Below are 20,779 nucleotides of genomic sequence, written 5' to 3'. Positions count from 1 at the left end.
ATGCAAATTATATTCCATTAAGATATACTTTAATATTGTGTAAGATTTGAGGTTTTCACGGCGGTGACTATTAAGAAAGCAGTCTTCTGGGGGGCGCCGTGTAGATATTGTGTTAACCGACGTTTCGGAGGAACGTATCGCCTCCATATTCAAGGATAGAAGAACTTGCTCAAGCTGGGTCTTCACCTGCAGATTTCCTTTTTTCTTCTACCCTGGAGGCGATACGTTCCTCCGAAATGTCGGTTAACACAATATCTACACGGCGCCATACCCCAGAAGACTGCTCTCGTCATACTTTAATATTATTCTCCCACATTCTTCCAGGTTTCCGTATCTCCTGTTGACTTCGTATCGCTCCCACTCCATCTTGAACCTAACGCTACAAATTATGATTACATAGTGGCCAAAAGGCCCATCCGTGAAAGAAGAAGAACCTTGATTTTTTCGGAAGCTCCTCATTGTGCAGTGTTTTAGATCTTCCTGTTACCCACTCTTTCTTGCGTCTGAACATTCTCCTCAGCACTTTGTCGTTTTCCAAAGCCGGGAGAACATTCTGCACTCCAGTATAAAGTAACGGATATTATGTATCATAATGTATGTTTATAAAAGCAAGCGGGAAGATTAAGATAACTAAATTAATTTCATTATGAAAAAATACTAATTTATTATTGTCTTTTTCAATTACTCGAAATTCGACACTGCCAGAAAAATGTGACGTAATCCGCGAGAAGACCATGGGAAAACTTCGACGCACAGGAGCTTCATTTCAGTTGATCTAAACCCGTGTGTTTGTGTTATTTGTTAAAATTTATTTCCAATCAATAAATTTGTCTTCGTTTAATGAATACAGCTTCTTGTAATACGCCTTTCAGATTCTTCTCCTTCTAACTTTATTCTTGTTGTTCCCCCTTGGAGCACAGTGAAACGCTTCGTTTCACTTCAGTTTCGTAACCTTAGACAGACGGTAGGACTCCTTGGACGAGTGATCAGCCAGACGCAAGGCCGCTACCTAACAAACACAGAATAAACACAAATATCCATGCCTTGAGTTGAATTCGAACTAGCGATCCCACTGTTTGATCAAGCGAAGATATTTCATGCCTTAGACCGCGCGGCCACTGTGATCGGCCCTTCGAGATTAAAGACAAAAATTACTCAGACGGTTTTTTTTTCCTTGGCACTACAGCCCCAGTGGACCTAGGCCTACCTCCGTGAACTCCGTTCAACTCAGACGGTTAAATTTTTTAATTACGAATATAAATCGATCTTGCGAGTAAAACGTCAAACATTAGACTCATCTCCTCTTATCGCTTTTTTTCTTCCTTGGCACTACAGACCCAGTGGGCCTAGGCCTACCTCCATGAACTTCTCCGTTCACTTCGGTTTTTCTAGATCTTACACGTTCGGTAGGACTCCTTGGGCGGGTGATCAGCTCGTCGCAAGGCCTGTACCTGTACACAAACACCGAAAAATGCACACACACAAAGTAACATCCATGCACTGAGTGGGATTCGAACCCACGATCCCGGTTTCCAAGCGAGCGAAGACAGTACATGCCTTAGACCGCTTGGCTACCGTGGCCGGCCTTATCGCTCTTACAAAGGGAAATAATTTGGACAAGTTCTGGCACAAAACTGAACTTACAGCTTCCTGTTGTTATTGTGCAGTGCCTCATATCATCAATCACCCTGCTACCGCCTGCTACATGACAGCAGGAATCCAAATTGTGTATGGGAGTACCCATAGACTAGGATCTTCTTTTTTTCCTGATTATAGGATTATAAGCTTTGTTCATGTCTATGGAGTGAAACTAAATATTATCCTGTTACATTTCTTCAGGGGCAGCCGAGATAGCACAATCGGTATAGCGACTGAATACAAGACGGACGACCGAGGGTTTGGAGTTCGAGTCTCGGTGAGGCAAAGAATATTTTCTCTACGTCGTCCAGATCGGGCCTGTGGCTCTTATCCAATGGGTACAGAGGGCTCTTTCCCCACAAGGTAAAGAGGCCGAAGCGTGAAGCTGACAATTCACCTCTACCTAGTGTCGAGGTCAAGAAAATGTGGATCTATACAGCCACTTCCCTTTACGCCTTCATGGTGTAGTACTTAAATAGTTAAGCACAGGGACAACTTTACCATTCTTACGTTCCCTGAGGCATTTCTTGCAAGGCCATTGTTTCTTGCAGCAGAACAATTGGAAGGCGTGAAATCAGTAAATTACTAAATTACGTAATTATGTACAAGCAATTAAAACTGCACAGTGTTCGCCAACATTCATCCGGTCACTCATGCATCAAACCATCCATTTCACCATTCCTTGATCTGGCCATTCATCCACAAATCCATCTATTAATTTATTTTCTCATACATCATTTCATCCATTAATTTACATATTCATTCACGAATTCAGATATCCATCTATTTATCTGTCCAGTCATTCACAGTCGTTTTATTCAAGTATTCACTCATAACCATCCGTCTTTTCATTCAATCATCCAATGATCCGTCTATAAGAACATTTTATGCATAAATATGCAAAAGAAAATTAAGACCTGAAAAACAAACTCCGGAAGTTGGGGTAATGCGATATTCCTTTTGCCTGTCGATGGCTATTGTTAAATTCTAATATAAAAGGTTACGCGAGTTGGGTTGCATAACACTGAAGGTAATCTTTTATTCGGAGCGTTGCTAAGCAACCTGTTATATTAGTCTGCTGTGTATTGATGGTTCGCCACTTGCACAGTATGGAGTTGGGCCCGACCTTATGCATTTTACTGTGTTATATGCGTAGTGGGTTTTAACGACACATGTTTCAATTGAAGAATTATAGAAAATTGGAGGATACTAATTAATTTTAACTCGGAAACGCTGTGCCGTGTCGATCACAGCGGCAGCGCGGTCTAAGCCTTGAACTGTCTTCGCTCGCTCAAACTCTGAGACTGTGGTTTCGGATCCCACTCGAGGCATGGATGTCTGTGTGCGTTTATTCTGTGTCTGTGTTGTTCTGGTGTAGGTAGAGGCCTTGCGGCGGGCTGATCCCCCGTCCAAGGAGTCCTACCGACTGTGTGCAGTATCAAGAAACAGGAAAAAGGGACCAAGGCCCAATAAAGGGCTGTATAATAATAATAATAATAATAATAAACGCTATGCCGTGGGCAAATCAAAATCCACCGACAATGTGTTGGATGAACAACTCGTTAATAAGAGACACACTGCAACTGGGGCTAACAGAACTTGAGACGAGTAGGCCGTACCTGAACACAGAGTGACGACTTCTTCCGTTACTTACTCAGTCATGGAGCTGAGCCCTTCTTGAGGAGCCGCAAATTATGCAGCTACTCAAGAATTTCCCAGCATTTTATGGAACCTGAAAGTTCATTACCGTGTTCACAAGAACCCTCCACTGGTCCATATTCTGAGCCAGATCAATCCAATTCATACTATCCCATCCTTTCTCTCTAAGGTCTACTTTAATATTGTTCACCCACTTATGCCTTGGTTTTCCTGGTGGTCTCTTTCCTTTTGGCTTTCCCACCAATATCCTATATGCATTCCTCATCTCTCCTATTCGTGCTGTATGTCCTGCCATCTCATCCTCCTTGACTTGATCATTCTAATTGTGTTTTTCGAGGAGTACAAGTTATGAAGCTCATCATTATGCAGTTTTCTCAAACCTCCTGTCACTTCATCCTTCTTCAGTCCAAATATTCTCAACACCCTATTCTCAAACATCTTCAGTCTATGTTCCTCCCTTAATGTCAGAGACCAAGTTTCACACACACACAGAACCACAGGCAAAATTATAGTTTTGTATATTCTAATTTTTATATTTTTGGACAGCAGATGAGATGACAAAAGGTTCTGGACTGAATGGTAGCAAGCATTACCCGAGTTCAATCTCCCCTTAATTTCCTTCTGAATCAGGTTTTGATTTGTTATCGTTGTTCCCATATATCTGAACTGTTTCAATTTTCAAAATATCTGTTTCCTGTCTTTATATCATGATTTTTCCCTGCATTTTGGTAACAAGACAGCAACATTTACTTAGTATTTTTCTGTGTTTACTTCTAGACCAACCTCCTTACTTGTGTCAATAAAAGTTTGTGTGTTTTTCTTTATGGTATCTATATTATCACCCAGTAGATTCACATCATTGGCAGAGGCCAACAGCTGATGTGTTCCATTTAATTTCAGTCCCACCTGGTTTCCCTGAACCTTCCTAATGGCATATTCTAAAGCTAAGTTGAGAAGGAGTGGCGATAAAGCATCTCCTTGTTTTAGACCATTCTGGATAGGAAATTTATCAGACAACTGTTTACCTATATGGACTTTACTGTAAGTGTCGTTTAAATACATTTTAATCAACCTAACTAGTTTCATGGGTATCCCAAACTCTATCAGAATATTGTACAATAGTTCCATCCTAACTGAATCATAGGTTTTCTTGATGTCTACAAATAGCTGATGTACTGTCTCATTGCACTCCCATTTTTTCTCCAATATCTGATGAATGCAAAAGATCTGATCTGTAGTTGATCTGTTATGTCGAAACCAACACTGATGATCCCCAATATTTTCATCTATATGTAGGCTTAACCTTGAGAGAAGACTATTGGATAAAATTTTGTATGAAGTTGATAGCAGTGATATCCCCCTATAATTATTACAGTCAGTTTTATCACCCTTCTTGTGAAATGGTACAATAATAGACTCCTTCCACTGATCAGGCAATTTTTCCTTATGCCAAATGGAAGTAATTAGCTTATGGATCTTAGAATGTAATATTTCGCTTCCTGCTTGAATAAGTTCTGCCAGAATTTGATCACTACCTGGTGAACTATACCGTATAAATTTGCAATAGCACTTTCAACCTCAAAAGGACTAGGATCAGGTATTAACGGCTCAGCTGTATGGGTTTCTGTCTGCCTAACATCACTGACCCTATGTACATTCAATAACTGAGAGAAGTAGTTCCTCCACCTATTCAAAATGTTGTGGGAATCTGCAAGCAGATCACATTTCTCATCCTTCACTAAGTTACTGCTAGGCTGGTAACCACTCTTAAAGTCATTTATTCCTCTATACAGGTCTCTAATGTTCTTGTTCTTACTGTTCATTGCAAGCTCATCAATTTTGTTTTTCAGATATTTCCTCTTTTTATTCCTGAAATTCCTGCCGGTTTCACATCATATATTGTAAAAGTAAGTAAAGATATCCCTGTAACATGCTGTGGAGGTCCATGGGATTGTAAGACATTGAGGTTCCCACATTTTCTAGACAGTTGGTTCACAGATGGCGGCAAGCTTGTCAGCCTTAAGCGCCAACTGCCCTTTACTCCCAAGAATATTCCTGGTACTCATTTCTGTTAGAGACTGAGCGACCCCAGGGCCATAGTGCGGCCATAAGGAGTAGGTCAACTGAAAAAAATCCAATGACCTCATCGGAACTTGAACCCATGACCTTCGGGCTTGTAGCATAGTTCCTCAACAAACTATGCTACCGCATGCCCCCAATACAATATGGTATAAAAGGCAAAGTACTTAAGATACCCAACCATAAAAATGTATGGCGAAGTGGAGGTATAACTATATACATTCATAATCTTAATATTAGTTGGAATTGAATATTCAGCTTTGTTCTCCAGCTTCCTTATGTTCACTATTAGGAACTTAAATATCGAGCAATATTTTAAACAAAAGTTGCAGAGCTTTATGAGGTCTATATTTGAAACATCATGAGTCATTATCTCAAGAGCAGCATTTGAGAAAGTTGATTAAGTCGGATTTGAGTTACATACAGAAGAGTCATGGCAGGACTAACATGACCCAAACTTAAAATTGCCAGACAACTTTCAGTATAGATCCCCAATACCATATGAAGCCAACATTTGTCTGCTATATTCGATAAAAATGGAAGCTGACAGACACAGATCTTTCTTATTGGACACAGGCTGTACTTAGGACCTCAAATGAAATCCAATAGATCGGTCCTCCACATGTCTTGCCCCATCTTAAGTGCTTCCCTACATTTCCTCCCAGCTTTCAAGCAATTTTGTTCATGCGAATATTGGTAATGATAATCACACGATCACATTCGGTGGGGACAAACACTATGGTCTGGGTGACATATGCTGGGTAGGTAGAAACAGTAGGTAGAAAGGGAGAGTCTCGAGAACCATCATCCTTACCATCCATGGTACTTTTATTTTGTGGCCTCGTTACAGTATCTAGGGCCGAAACTTCACCAGAAGAAGGGGTACCTTAAACACAGAAATTGTACCTACATACTACTCATAATAACAAGAGATCATTGTTATAATAATTTTATACAGGTTCAATTATTTACATGTTTTTGAATTTCAGTACTAATTAAATTAACTTTAGGGGAATAATATTGTCATTGCTGTGGGAAGCTCAAATCAGACACGTTGTATTTCATGGGCTGCTAAGAAGAAACAGATCAAATAATACTGACGAACTGATGGGATGTCTCCATATAAGGGGGGTGGATACCAATAATGGAAACACTAAGAAATAGAGGAATAGAATTTGTGTGCATTAGTGCATTAATGATTGTGTTGACTGACGGTTCATATGAAAGAATTGGAAAATTGGAGATTTGTCCGATTTTGAAAGAAGACAGATTGTTGGTGCTCATTTAGCTGGAGCATCTGTGACAAAAACTGCCACATTATAAGGTGTATTGAGAGCGACAGTTTCTAAGGTTATGCCAGCATACACGAATCATGGGAAGACAACATCAGTGAAGAGGAACAGTGGGCAAAAGTCAACAATGAGAGAAAGAGACCGTTGTACATTGAGGATTGTTTAAAAAAATTACAGAACTACTGCAGCATATGTGACAGGGAAGCAGAACTGAACATCCATTTTGAAGACCCTGTTTCCACAAAAACTGTCTGATATGAGCTTCACAAATCCAGTATTCATGGTATGGCTGCAATTGTTAAACCTTTCATTACTGAAAGCAATTGCTCAGATGTGTGGATGATGGTGTCATGATCATGAAACCTGGACAACAGACAACTAGAAATATGCATATGATATGGTCAGATGAGTCATACTTCATGCTGTTCCCTATGTCAGGAAGAGTTTACGTTTACATTTGGAGAGCACCCAAGAAAGCCTACAGTCCAGAAAGTCTGGTTTCAACAGTGAAACACAGGGAAGATTCTGTGATGGTTTGGGCAGCAATATTGTAGTACAGCATTCTGTTTGTCTCAATATTACCCTTCACTGCCAAAATATTGCAAGGGGGTACTTGGACAAGTTGGATAATCAGATGCATCCCATGATCCAGATGCTATTTCCAAACAAGATGTCATTTACAACATGACAGTGCCCTGATCCACACAGTTGGAACCATTCAGTCATCGTTTGAAGAGCATGAAGGTGAACTTCAACATCATCTATGGTTAGCACAATCACCAGATTTGAACATCATTGAACCACTCTGATCAGTTTTGGAGATTAGAGTGAGGAACTGATTCCCACCTCTAAAGAAACTTGAAGATGTTCTTCAAGAAGAATGGTATAAAATTCCACTAGAGACTGTTCAAAAGTTGTATGAGTCTACTCTAAGAAGGATTGTGGCTGTACTGAAGGCAAAATTTGGTCCAACACCATAGTAATAAAGAAATGTGCACAGTATCTGTAGTGTGTCCATTATTTTGTCCAACTTCTGAATACATTTTTCAGATATTGTATTAAATTTTGGGCCATGGGTTCAGGAGAAAATGAAATTAGCAGACCTTTCTGTCCACAAATGAACCTAGTGGAGGTTTTACAAAAAGAACAGTCAATTTAAAGCACATTTCTAAGTGATATCCTCACAGATAAATCTGGCCACACCTTTCAAGGCAATGACTCCATTAAACTAGTAGGTGGTTATCAACATTTTGGAGGCTCCTACTCTGAAACACTTGTTACCACCTGGCAGACTAAATAGTGCCAGAACTCAGTTGATCACAGTATGAATCTAACACTGTCACTAATAACTACTGCTTCCATTGGACATCCAATGATGAAAATATTAAGTAAACTTGGCTGATATGTTGAACTATACAGGATGCTGTACTTTGGGCCTATCAATAAATTTGACATTGGAACCTTATCTTTTGGCTTCAGAGACTGGCAGAAGTATCAGAAGTGGCTCCAAATCATGAGGTAAGTTGGAACCATGTCACCCATAGACTGTGTGTAAGCAAAAACAGCTTTAAAAAAGACTTGGAAAGTCATGTTTAATTTCTCAAGTTAAGCAAAGTCATATTTGAAAATGAGAAAACTTGGAGGTTAATTTTTGAGACATTGCTTTTTAATAATCACATTTTTAGTATAAAGGGATCTTTACTCAAAAGATTGTACTGGGATACAGTGCAGTCACAAATACTTGGCCTCTCAGGCAGAAGAGACTGAAACTCCTTACGTAAAATTGGCAGATGGAGGTGGACTTCCAGTGGAACCAGAAACTGAAGAATGTAAATGATACAACTTCTCTTGGATTGTAGTAAATCTTTGAACTGCTACCATGAAGTGAGCTTAAGTGTTATGTGATGGCTCACTCATGAAATCCTGAGCCCTATTATAGCTACTGCTTGTATTTGACTTGTGTGGTAGGCAGACATTTGCTCAGCTGTTATTCCTTGTGTTGAACTGGCACGCATGATTTATACATTGCAACAGTGAATGTTCTTGCCTATATAAAAAGTGACTGCATGAGAAAATAAGAAGATTCTGCTTTAAATTTCAGGATCTTACAGTTCAACACAGAGAAACTATTCAATCATAAATAAATTTAGATAGAGTCGTTATTGGTTACAAAGAAAGAATTGAATCAAAACACTTTGTTCACTGAGGAATAACTGCAAGAAATCAGTGTTAAGCTTGGGCATTTATCTTGATAATCTCACAGATCCTCACCCTGGAGACCAGGGTTTCAAGTTCGATATTTGCTGTATCTCCACAAAGACATTTCAACACATGAATGCAACTTTTTACAGAAAAGCCAGGAATGTGTGCATGACAACAGGGAGCAATTCTGGTATCTGCAGCAGTGGGTGGGATTTGTTTTCGGTTTGTTGGGCCAGAGTACTGTCAATTCTGCTTGCAGCAAAAGTCTCAGCTGCTGGTGGGTGGAAGGAGCGCCATTCTTCTGTCTGTGCAGGAGGGCATTGGATATTTCCACATGGGTGGCTGTATAATTTGTAACATGCACTAAAATGATTTCATTGTATTAGCCAATGCTGCAAATGGAAACATTTGAAGACAAAATATGATAATGCCTAAATATTTTACTCAAACTCATTTGCATATGTTCCTTGCTGTGCACACAGCCTCAGTTTCATTGTCGGTGATTCTGCCAAATCATTCCTACTGCCTTGAATTTTTGGAGTTTCTGCATCTTTCTGTGAATCATTGAAAACTTCTTCAAAAGATGTCAGTTTGTGAGTGAGATCATGTGGGAAGCTAAACTTGAAAGTACAACTTCAAGCTTCTCACACACTTCCTGCCAGTTATCCTTTCTTGTATGTTTAACAATTTAATCCTAACTTTCATAAAATCTATAATATTTACATGTGTAAATAATGTCATATATTACACTGAAGAATATCCCATTCTGAGGAATCACTGACCAATGAACAAATTGTATTATCTCATGGCTACAGGGCAGCATTCCCGTAATGTTCATCTCTCCTGATATTTGTCTGATATAGCCTCATGGTGGGGGAAGAACTGTCAGAAGAACGGGTTACCGATGTTAATTTTGTGTTAAAAGTAGTTTTCACTTTAAGATCATTTTATGTATTTTATGCAATTCTTAGAGGTGTTTAATAATTGTTATAATTTTAAGCACTGAATCATTAGCTTTAGTATTTACTGTTTATTAGTTATAGTGCAGGCAACAGAATTAAGGAAGTATTAATAATATTTGCCCTTTTCTTCCACTCATTGCTTCCACACTGGATATAGTGAAATTCAATCATAGCTAAAAGACATTTTGCAAGAAATTCCCGGTTTATGAAGGTGAATGAATTAATTTACATGCATAGATTATATCAAAACTAATATAAAGTCCATTGAAAAGTCAATGGAAAGCCTGATATATAAACTATATTTTTATTTACAGATTAACTACAGTTGAACTAACATAAGGCATATGTCATGATACATTATTTCATTGTTGTTCCCAAGGGCCACACTGTCTGCAAATGTAAGCAAAACGCAAACTCAAATGCACACGCACACTTTCTAATTATAAATCGAATGTATGCAAATGTTACCGAATGTGTTCAAGTCCTGTCAGTGCAAGCTTCCATCAAAATAGCTCTTATATATGCTGCATATTTTGTATCAAACTTGGAATGCTGTAATCTTAAAAAACATGCATTTATTACTCTTTGAGGAAATCTCATAAAATTTACATTCATCTGTCATGAGATAATAACCAGATTTCAGGTTAACAATCAAGTTCCTTCCGTCAAATGTGACACTTTTTTAAGTTTTCCACCTCGTCACCACCTGCCTTACATGTTTCGGCTCACCACGGAGCCATCATCAGAGGCATTTATAGTAGAAAAAGAAATCACCAACACACAAAACTTCACTTTGTCCAAGATATCCACGTTCCAGTTAATTAAAATAATTACAAATAGTTAAAATTACCCAGAGTGTCGGTTCACTAAAAGTTTTTCACACACCACAGTAGCTTTCTTATTTGATTCGTCGTTAATTGTGTAAAATTGTGTTTCGTTATTTGAAGTAAGAATTCTTAAAATCCCTAGAATTCTTTCCCGCTTGGCCCAATCTTTTTGCTTCGGGATGTTGTTGACGTGTGTTGTCTGTCGGTAGTTGATGTTGCTTGTCTGTGTGTTGTGATGCTTGTGTCACATTTGACGGAAGGAACTTGATTGTTAATTGGTTAGTGTGACGGACCAGAATGAAAGACCTTAAACAGATTTCAGGTATTTATACAAACTTTTTTATAATCTTCTGAGTTATGACACCATGTGGTATCACTGATTGTTACAAACATTTTGTATGAATTTGCTGCCTCCTTCTTCAGGGTAACCAATCTATGAAACTACAGTATGAGTATATGGAGTAATATCCCAAAGACTACAGTATATTTCAGCAGTAAATAAAACATACTTGTACAAAGCAACACAGAAGGATATGTAACATCTAGAAACCTGTCTCAGTGGATTAAACATGAAAAAAATTCCTGGCAATATGAATGAGGTCTGCTAGTGTGTGACAAAAGGAAGACTGGAGGTGGTATGTATGGTCCATACTCAATAATTGTAATATCTTGAGGGCTTTTATTTCATATGGCATCACCCACGTGAATTCAAATTTTCCATATACTTCCATCCCTTCGCGTGAAAGTAAACAGGTCACAAGATCAGAGTATCCTGTTTCAATACATGGCTTACATATGCATTGGCCATGTGTCATTCTTCTTAAATGAAGGGCAAACAGGCAACACATGGAGACTGAAAGCTTACAATGCTTGTACCATAAGAAAAACTTTATTCCTAATAACAGACAAGCCACAGCAGGGAATGAACTGTTCTGCTCTAAGTGCTACTTCCTACTAGGAAGATATGGTTTCATGTCTCACCAAATTGTCTCTATGTGTACAGATCTTGAAAGATGCTCTGTCCCTTTGGTTCAAGTTTTTTGTAGCTAGGGCTTCATGCATCATCAAATGGTCCCTACACGTGTGCGGGCCTTTACAGATCCCACACTCTGTTTGATTCAAGAATTTTGGAGATAGGGTTTCATGTATCAAATGATCTATTCATATGTGCAGGGCTCAACAGATCTCACACCCATATCCACTTCATTTAAGAAATTTGAAGACAATGCTTGTCTCATTAAACGGCCTCTTATATATGTGCAGGCCTAGACAGATCTCTCACCCTATCTGTTTGCTTCAAGAAGTTTCAAGACAGGGCTTCCTGTATCATCAAATAGTCTCTGCAGGCCTCAACAGATCCCACCCTTTATCCAGTTCATTCAACAAGTTTGAAGATCAATCTGTATGTCTCATCACATGGTCTCTGTCTGTGCATGAATGAATGATAGAATGAATGCCTCTATGGTTCCTACAATCTATCCTCATGACACAAGAAGTTTCCATAACTCAGGTTTAAAGGGATTACGGAACATCAGTGACATGTGAGTGTAACCACTGGGGTAAAGAAACTCAATGTCACAGAACCAGTCAACAATGTGTTTTATTGAAATCCAAGAGTATACATCACTCTGAAGGCAAAATCAGAGTTAAACTTCAGCTACCTGATCCAATAATCAATGTACACTGCTTGAATTACGGGCAATTCACATTGCTCTCTCTACTTCAGCTTCTTCTTGGGCCGAATGTTGTTTGTGTGGCCACACTTCTTCTTACGGCAGTTTGTAGCTCTTGGATGAAGCCGAGCATAACATTTACGGCAGATCATCTTGTCACAGTTGTACTTCTGAGCCAAGATTCGAAGTGTTGGCTCAATTACACCACCACGAAGACGCAGAACCAAGTGAAGAGTCGATTCTGTTAGCATGTAAAAGACAAGAGAAACATATTCAGTTATGTAACGATGCACTTGTTAAGTTCCTCGCTTGGCTTTCCAAGAACTTTCTGCTTTCAATAATCTCCCCTTTTCTGCAGTCTGCCATTTGTTCCTATCTTGGTGTAGTTAATTATGTTGTACAGTATCTTCCAATAACACTAAAGATTAAAATATATGTTTTAAGAGATGGGTAAGTGGGAAATGTAGAAGACTATCCCTGGTGCACTACATGTTTTGACCAATATGGTCCTATCAGGTGCTTTGAAATTGATGTTGGAAGTTGTTGCACTTCTGTCAATGTGTACAATTTCAAATTTTACCCTCTTTTATGTGCCCATGTGTTGTATGTCTGTAACTAGTAATAGCAACTATGTAACACAGAACAATCAATAAATAAAAAATTACAAGATGAGATGAAAATAACATATTAAAAACAACAAAAGATATGTAACTTATTAAAATCCCGAATATTACACATAACAAAAGAGAATGAAAAGTACCCTAGAGTAATAAGCACCATAGACACATTTTACACCAGAAGAAATATAATTACCAAATAAGGGACTGTGACAGTCTTTACTATAAACAGAAACACTAGCAGTAGAATCAGAAACTGCAGTAACCTTGACATAACAAAACAACAGTATTACAGGCATATGGCTGAAAAAAAACATTAAGAGAATGACCAAATTAATTCAAGGGCAAAAAGAGAATGGAAAATAATAGAAATATCACAAAATGCACTCACCGTAACAGAAGCAAAGAAACTAAAATAAACAACTTTACACATGATAACCAATTCATAATATTCAATAACAACCCAGCACAACACCACCAAAAAACTATAAAACAAATACTAAAACAATGTAACAACATTATATCAAAAGAAAACAGATGGAAATACATGAACATGAATCACCTTCATGCTACACTAAAACCACATAAACAAAACACACCTATCAGACCAATAATCAATTGGAAGAATNGAGGAAAACTGGGGTGCGACTTATATTCGAAATCACACTTCATTTAAAAAAAATTATATTCATAATTAGTAATACAGGGTGTAATACTCCTGAAATAATATTCCAAGAAAATTATTTTTTCTATAATTTGTCTGAAAATTGTGCTGCGGCCTATACATGCGTAAATACGGTACTAAACTCAGATTTTAAACACATTAAAACTAACCAGAAATCAATTATATTAACCACAAAGTAATAATACACACACTGAAACAGCAGTGGAACAAAACTACTTTTGGTCTGACCAATGATTCTATAAGAAAACTGAGAGATTAGCCATGGGTGCCCCAACGTGAGCATCTTGGCAGAAACAAATATCCAGTATATGGAACATAAACAAATATACAGAATTTTAATAATGCATGGACTGCCCACTTAAATATGTAGGGCCAACAGGTCAAACTTTTCACACAAGATATAAAGAACATATACAAGCAATCTGGAATAATAATAGCAATTTGGGATATTTGAACCACATATTGAACATGGGACATGCATATGGGAGTAACCTAACATTATGGACATTATAAAAACAGAGAAAAAAGGAAAACACTTAACACGTTAGAAAAAAGGTAAAGCTGTCCCTGTAAGAGGATGTGGAGGCCCATAGGGTTGTGAGATGTTGAGGCTCCCACATTTTCTATACAATCGACTCACAGATGGTGGCAAGGTTGTCGGCCTTACGTGCCGGCCGCCCTTTACCGCCAAGAATATTCTTGGTACTCATTTCTGTTAGAGGCTGAGTTGACCTGAGTTGACCCCATGGACATAGTGCAGCTGGAAGGATTGGGTAAACTAAAAAAAGAAATCCACCTTATCGGGACTCAAACCCATGACCTTCAAGCTTGTAACGCTGTGCCTCAACCATGCTACTGCATGCCCTCCTAACACAATAGAAAGATACCACAAATATAAAATCAACACAGACACATTACATGCATATAAATAACCCATACATTGTTACACATAATCTGATTTTTGAAACGCTACAGGATCTACCCACTGGATAGCAGCATATACCCCATCTACTCTATATAAGAATCAACTCCATAAACACTTGTAACAGCTGCATTAAGAAGAATCATAAAGACTACAATCAGACACATCCAACCACACTACAAGAAACACAAATGTACTCTGTATGTGAAATACTAACATAACTGCCATTACATGTTACAGGCTTACAATACATGGACGCATGAAATGAGGTAAAATTTGGAACTGTACATATTGACGAAGTGCAGCAGTTTCCAACATCAATTTTGAAGTACTGATGATGCCCATAATTGGTCTAAACATGTAGAGCACCAATGATTTAAAATTAAAACTGGATTTTAAGTTGCATGTGAAATGACAAAATGTACTGTTGTTCTTGTTAATTCATAACTGATTCTTTGATTGCAAATATATTTAACAAAACAATTTGCTTTCACTGAAAACCAATATTCTATAACAAATGCACCACCATATGTTTTGTTATTTCCTTCCCTCCCCCTCTTCTACTTCAATCCAGGCCACAGTCCATGCCTCAGCTACAAATTATAATTAAAAATATATATTAACTTGACAGCTTTATGAATTGGACAGAGGGAACAGACTGTTTCAAGCTGTATTCCAAACTCAGATTATGACATAATCTATAAATCCCTTACAAATGTCTCCAGGTGTAACTGAAAGGCACAGGGCAATGCTGTACTTATATAGGATGCCAACTTATATCTGAAAGGCAGAGCTGTACCCTGATGTATTCCAAATGTGAAGAATTTATTTACTTACACGAAACTAACGGGTTCTCAAAATTGTTTGCTCCCTTATGCATGTGAATTAATGTCATGGAAATGACACCTATGGCTCCCCATTTGCCGCTGTTGCTCTAACAAATTATTCTTTACAGTATTTCACATTCCTTAAATAATACTGTGGTATCCAGCTCTAACTGAATCCCTGCACAGATATCTCAGCTATGTTTCTCCTGTAGTTAACAGGTATTAAGTACTCAGTATCTACAAGATGTAGAGGTAATTAGGCAATTTGATTTTTAATAACTTCCAATAATGCGTATTTTATTAAGATTTTAATTCTGACTAACATAAAATGCACACTGACAGTGGTTTACTACATAAATCGTAACCAAAGGTTCACCTTTCTGAATATTATAATCCGATAACGTGCGGCCGTCTTCCAGCTGCTTTCCTGCAAAGATCAACCTTTGTTGGTCGGGTGGGATACCTTCCTTATCCTGAATCTTCGCCTTGACATTTTCGATGGTGTCCGACGCTTCAACTTCAAGGGTAATAGTTTTCCCCGTTAGCGTTTTTACGAAAATCTGCATTGTAACGTACCTAGAAGAGAATGGTCAGACTGTTCATAAATGAAACCTCGTGGTCATGATTGAAAAAAATATTTAGGATTTAAGGTATTTTTAACTTAACGTGGTCATAATTTAAGTAAAATAAATGGCTAAAGTATTACTACCAAATCACATAAATAAAAATCAATCCATCTAAAACTAATTTTAATTGCGACAATGTATATAAATAGGAAAACTGAATCCACTAACACCTCACTCAACGTCTCAACGGCACTACCTTCCGGATTCTTCCGGAAGAGCGAAATCGTGCTTCCACCTGGTGTTGCGATCTACAAACGACATAGGCTATCACGGATTAAAAAGTGCAAAGAAGTAGCTATCCCCATGCATGTGTATCGATAAATATCGGTATGTCACAAAAATTGAATCAAGCAACGACTGGTAGAAAATCAGTTTTACTGCGATGTGAAGAACATAGGTTTGTAGATAAATGTTACTCGGTTGGACTTGGTTGCAGAACCAGCGGTGGAGGCCTCTGCCCGTGGACGGCAGGTCAAGTTGGGATAGTACACTGCCAGCAATCTATGTCCATCTCCAATTTTACTGGGCATGATGCCTACATACCAAGCTATGTATCACACCCCAAAGGATCGTTAGCTTCATATTCGCTGCTTTGAGGTTTTCAAATCTGACAGCAAAAAGTCAAGTAAGAGTTTTTCTCTCTAATTTTTTTCCTATCCCCCCTCACTCCCAAAAGAAAACAAAAACTTGCAAGATTAAAATGTGGAGTTCTGTATTGAACATATGGACTTGTATGCTGCACAGACTTTACTCTTGCAAAATGCAATATAAAAACAATGCTTTAGTAGGACCTACCGAAGTTTTCATCTGGAGTTAGAGGAAGATCATGAACACTGCCAGGATTACTTGTAACCTCACCAAGGTTAGTGCTTTTTTGTTACTTCTACGTGGATTGAATGATAAGTAAGGATCAGTGTTCAATCTAGCCCTGCTTTATTAAGACTAACTTTTGATACACAAAAGCGTTTTTTATATATTCACACACATAACCATAGCAACACATAACAATAGAGGGATTTTGTTTATACACACCTAACCGTAGTAACACATGACAGTAGAGAAATTAGGAACAGCGCATGTAGCGCTATCTATTATTGAAAATTATTTACTACGACGTTGCCAACTCTAGCATTATATTGTAACGCGTTTCGTTACTGAAGACGCCGTTCAGATTGTTAATTGGGTTATTTAACAACCTACAAGTATCGGCTACTATTAATTATAACAATGTTACGGGTTTCCACACTTTACAAACCCTACAACCAAATCTCTTCACACTATCACGATTCTTGTTACAACTGAAATCGGTGACTACTACAATTCAACTCACTCCTTACTTCTCACTGCTGGCTAGATTCCAACTCAACTGTTCCAGACCCACTACTTCTCAAAAATCTGGCAGCGCCGGGAATCGAACCCAGGAACTCTGACCACTAGACCACAGAGGCAGTCTGTGAAAATCAGTAAACTGGTTTAAAAGCTGAAATTTATGAAAAGACCCGCAGCCACACAGTACATTGATCAGGCAAGCTTACATTTTTCCTTGAAAAGGGAAAGGAGGCAAAGAATTTGAAATGATAGTGACAAAATATCCGTCATGAAGAAATTAAGAGCAGATTCAATTCAAAGAATGTCTGCTACCGTTCAGTTTAGATTCTTTTGTATTCCTGTCATCTAACAATGGAAAGATTAAACTACTCGTACATGCAGAAAATTGCGTAATGAGGGTTCATAATTTGTACTCAACCCCATGTATCATCAGGGTGAACAAAGCAAGAAGGATGAAATGGCAGGGGAATGTAGGATGTATAGGAGATATATGAAATGTATATAAAATTTTAGTAGGAAAAGTTGAAGTGATAAATGGGAGAATAATATTAAAATGGATCTTGCAGTAGGTTGTGAGAATGTGGACTGGCTCAAACAGGCTCAGAATATGGTCAGTAATGGACGCTGGTTCCATAGAAGGTGGGGAATACCATGACTGAATGACTATAAGCTTCTCAAAAAGGATTCCTCCACGGAATTATTTAATTCTGGCAAGTTAATTAGTTAATAACATAATTTATTACATAAATACATCTTTTATAACATCAGAAGTTATTCTCTGTACTCCATATGAGGCCACTTTCCAGCATTCAAAGTGAGTCATCCCAGTCATCATGCTGCATGATGCTGTTGCTGACATATCTTTGATACTTCAACATATCAGTTGGGTTTGGCTCAGAAGCCCCTAATCTGCCTCTCTCAACATACTGATGATAGATTTCTTGTGATGTTCTGTTCACTTTGGGTGGCATCATTTGGAATGAAGTGTCCAGTGAGAATGCACTCCACTGAATCAACTTCACTGTGTTTGGAATACCACTCCCTTTATCATTCTTCATTGCAGAGCGTCCAATTAGAACATATCTGAAAGAGAGAATAAAAAAATCTGGTTAGCATCACACAGTCATGGTGATGATATCTACATCTGGGTATTATGTGTTTTTAATGATCCAGTGAATTTCACTGTCATTTGGATTAACAGAATCTCTGCCTCTCTTGTACAGCACATACAATGTCTGTTCAAAAAGTTCCCGAAATGGAGCAGCAATGCATAGGTCATATTACGTGTTGTTTAAGTGATCTGGCAACCTGACTGTTAGTTACACAAGCCATTTTGTTCCTCGTGGACTAGATGTTCCATTTAGTTTTTATAATTGAGTGTGTTGTTGTCGTGTCACGTTCAGTACGGAGTCAATAAAGGAGCAAAGAATTTGTATTAAATTTTGTTTCAAAGAAGGAAAAAGAGCTGTAGAAACCAATAACATGTTGAGTGAAGCTTACAGCAATGATACGAGGGGAAGTAAATAATTATCCGCAATGCAATTGTATTTGTTTCTGTTGGCAGCACTGTCGTTTTGCGCAGTATCACCATGCGTGGTTTCCTTGTCATTATTTCTGTGCAGGTTTGATGTTGCTAGGTCAGTTCCATCGTCGCTGCCTTGCCGTTAATCATGGCTGCTCTGCTTTCTGTTTGCACTAAAGAAGAGCAACGTTCAGTGGTCTGGTTTTTGTGGTCGGAAGGTGTATCAGGGGCCGCAATCCATCAAAGACTTCCAGCACAATACGGGAACAGTGTTTTGCCGCAACGGAGTGTCTACAAATGGATTGAAAAATTAAAAAATGGTCACACAAGTGTTACGCATGAGGATGGAGCCAGACGACCATCCACGGCCACAAATGAGGACAACATTGAGCGTGCACGTGACATGGTTCTGTTAGACAGACGAGTGACTATTGATGAAGTGGCAAATCATATGCAAATTAGTCATGGTTCTGTCTGTGCAAGATGGGTCCCAAAACAAATCACAGTGTTGCATAAACAAACGCACTTGGACATCTGCCAACAACATTTGGATCACTATGGTAACGAACATGACGTTGTCTTAGACAGAATCATCACTGGTGACGAAGCATGGATCCATCATTGTGAGCCAGAGAGTAAATGGCAGAGTATGGAATGGAAACATCCACAATCGCCCAGCAAGAAAAAGTTCAAAAGCCAACCATCTGCAGGAAAACTGATGCTTACAGTTTTTTGGGACTCACAAGGCCCAGTACTGGATCATTATCAGGAGAGGGGCACAACAATAAACAGTGCTCGTTACAGTGAGATGCTTACTGACAGGCTAAAGCCTGCAATTCGAAGCAAACGCCGAGGACTACTGTCAAAAGGTGTTGTGTTGTTGCACAACAATGCCCGTCCAAATACTGCTGCCCACACTGCGGAAACCCTCCGGAAACTCAAGTTTGACGTAATGGCTCATCCTCCGTATAGTCCTGATCTCTCCCCCTTCTGACTACCACTTGTTTGGTCCACTCAAAGAGGCATTAAGGGGCCACTGATTCACCTCGGACCAAGAAGTGAAGGAAGCGGTGCATGCGTGGCTTGCTGCTCAGCCGAAAACCTTCTTTTCTGAGGGCATCAGGAAGCTTGTGCAACAATGGACCAAGTGCGTTGAAAAGCAAGGGGACTATGTTGAAAAATGATGTTAATGTAAGTTTTCTATTTGTATTGAATAAAATTTATAGCTACACTGTGGATAATTATTGACTTACCTATGTACTTTCAGTCAGACGATCTACAAATGGTTCAAACATTTCAAAAATATAAGAACTTAAAGGATTATGAGTGGTGTGGCCACTGTTCAACTTCTGGATCTGAACCTCTGATTGCCCATGTGAAAAACACTATCAGTGGAAATCCTTGACTGACTGAGTGATAAGTTGCAGAAGAGGTTGGAATGTCCACTGTTTCATGCCACAATTTTAATGGAAGATTTGTGCCAAGACTCTTTGACTGATTATAAGAAACTGCAACTATTTTCCATCTGTGAAAATCTCCTTCAAATATCATTACTGGTAATGAGATGTGGGTTCACAGTTATGACGTTGAAACCAAACGAAAATCCTCACACTGGAAGAGTTGTCTTTATCTTGCCCCAAAGAAACACAACAGGTGCACTCATGAGTGAAAGCAACGCTGCTTGTTCTTTTCAATCACTGGGGCACTGTGCATTATAAATTCACTCCTGAACATCAGATAATCAAGATTTTTATCTGTGGGATATGGTATGAAGAAAGAGACCTGAAATGTGGACTGCATGAGGTGGCTACTCGATCACAATAATACACCTGCTCACACAGCAATGTCAATCAGACAATTCTTGGCAAAACATTCAATTTATATCCTTCCACAACCCCCCTATTAACCTGACCTCTCCC

At 38.6% G+C, this 20,779-nt stretch overlaps 2 protein-coding genes across 8 annotated transcripts in view; both read right to left on the bottom strand.

Moving 5' to 3' along the window:
* Window positions 1-12,234: 12,234 nt before the first annotated feature.
* LOC111872533 (ubiquitin-60S ribosomal protein L40) lies at window positions 12,235-16,828 on the bottom strand. 3 transcript variants are annotated; one of them, XM_023866549.1, is made up of 3 exons: window positions 16,805-16,828; window positions 15,760-15,959; window positions 12,235-12,573 (listed from the first exon to the last, which is right to left on the bottom strand). In XM_023866549.1, the coding sequence occupies exons 2-3, from the start codon at window positions 15,947-15,949 to the stop codon at window positions 12,377-12,379; spliced, it is 387 nt and encodes a 128-aa protein (XP_023722317.1). In that variant the 5' UTR covers window positions 15,950-15,959; window positions 16,805-16,828; the 3' UTR covers window positions 12,235-12,376. The 3 variants fall into 3 exon arrangements, with proteins under 3 accessions (XP_023722317.1, XP_023722315.1, XP_023722316.1); XM_023866547.2 differs by lacking the exon at window positions 16,805-16,828 and adding an exon at window positions 16,178-16,231; XM_023866548.1 differs by lacking the exon at window positions 16,805-16,828 and adding an exon at window positions 16,093-16,183.
* Window positions 16,829-18,012: 1,184 nt separating this feature from the next.
* LOC111872532 (polyphosphoinositide phosphatase) overlaps window positions 18,013-20,779 on the bottom strand; it is a 45,331-nt gene continuing 42,564 nt past the window's right edge. For all 5 annotated transcript variants that reach the window (XM_023866542.2, XM_023866543.2, XM_023866545.2 and 2 more), the window contains one exon: window positions 18,013-18,421. In XM_023866542.2, the coding sequence (XP_023722310.1) occupies window positions 18,148-18,421 (274 nt within the window). In that variant the 3' untranslated portion in view covers window positions 18,013-18,147. The remainder of the gene's footprint in view (window positions 18,422-20,779) is intronic.

Source organism: Cryptotermes secundus, unplaced genomic scaffold, assembly GCF_002891405.2.
Source record: "Cryptotermes secundus unplaced genomic scaffold, Csec_1.0 scaffold537, whole genome shotgun sequence".
NCBI classification, from domain to species: Eukaryota; Metazoa; Arthropoda; class Insecta; order Blattodea; family Kalotermitidae; genus Cryptotermes; species Cryptotermes secundus.
Note: the sequence above shows the minus strand (reverse complement) of the source record. Positions and strands in the feature narration are given on the sequence as shown.

Coding starts and splice junctions, on each gene's coding strand:
- LOC111872533 (XM_023866549.1), bottom strand. CDS start 15,949: ATGCAGATTTTCGTAAAAACGCTAACGGGGAAAACTATTACCCTTGAA. Junction 12,574..15,759: donor GGATTATAATATTCAGAAAG/GTGAACCTTTGG, acceptor ACATGCTAACAG/AATCGACTCTTCACTTGGTT.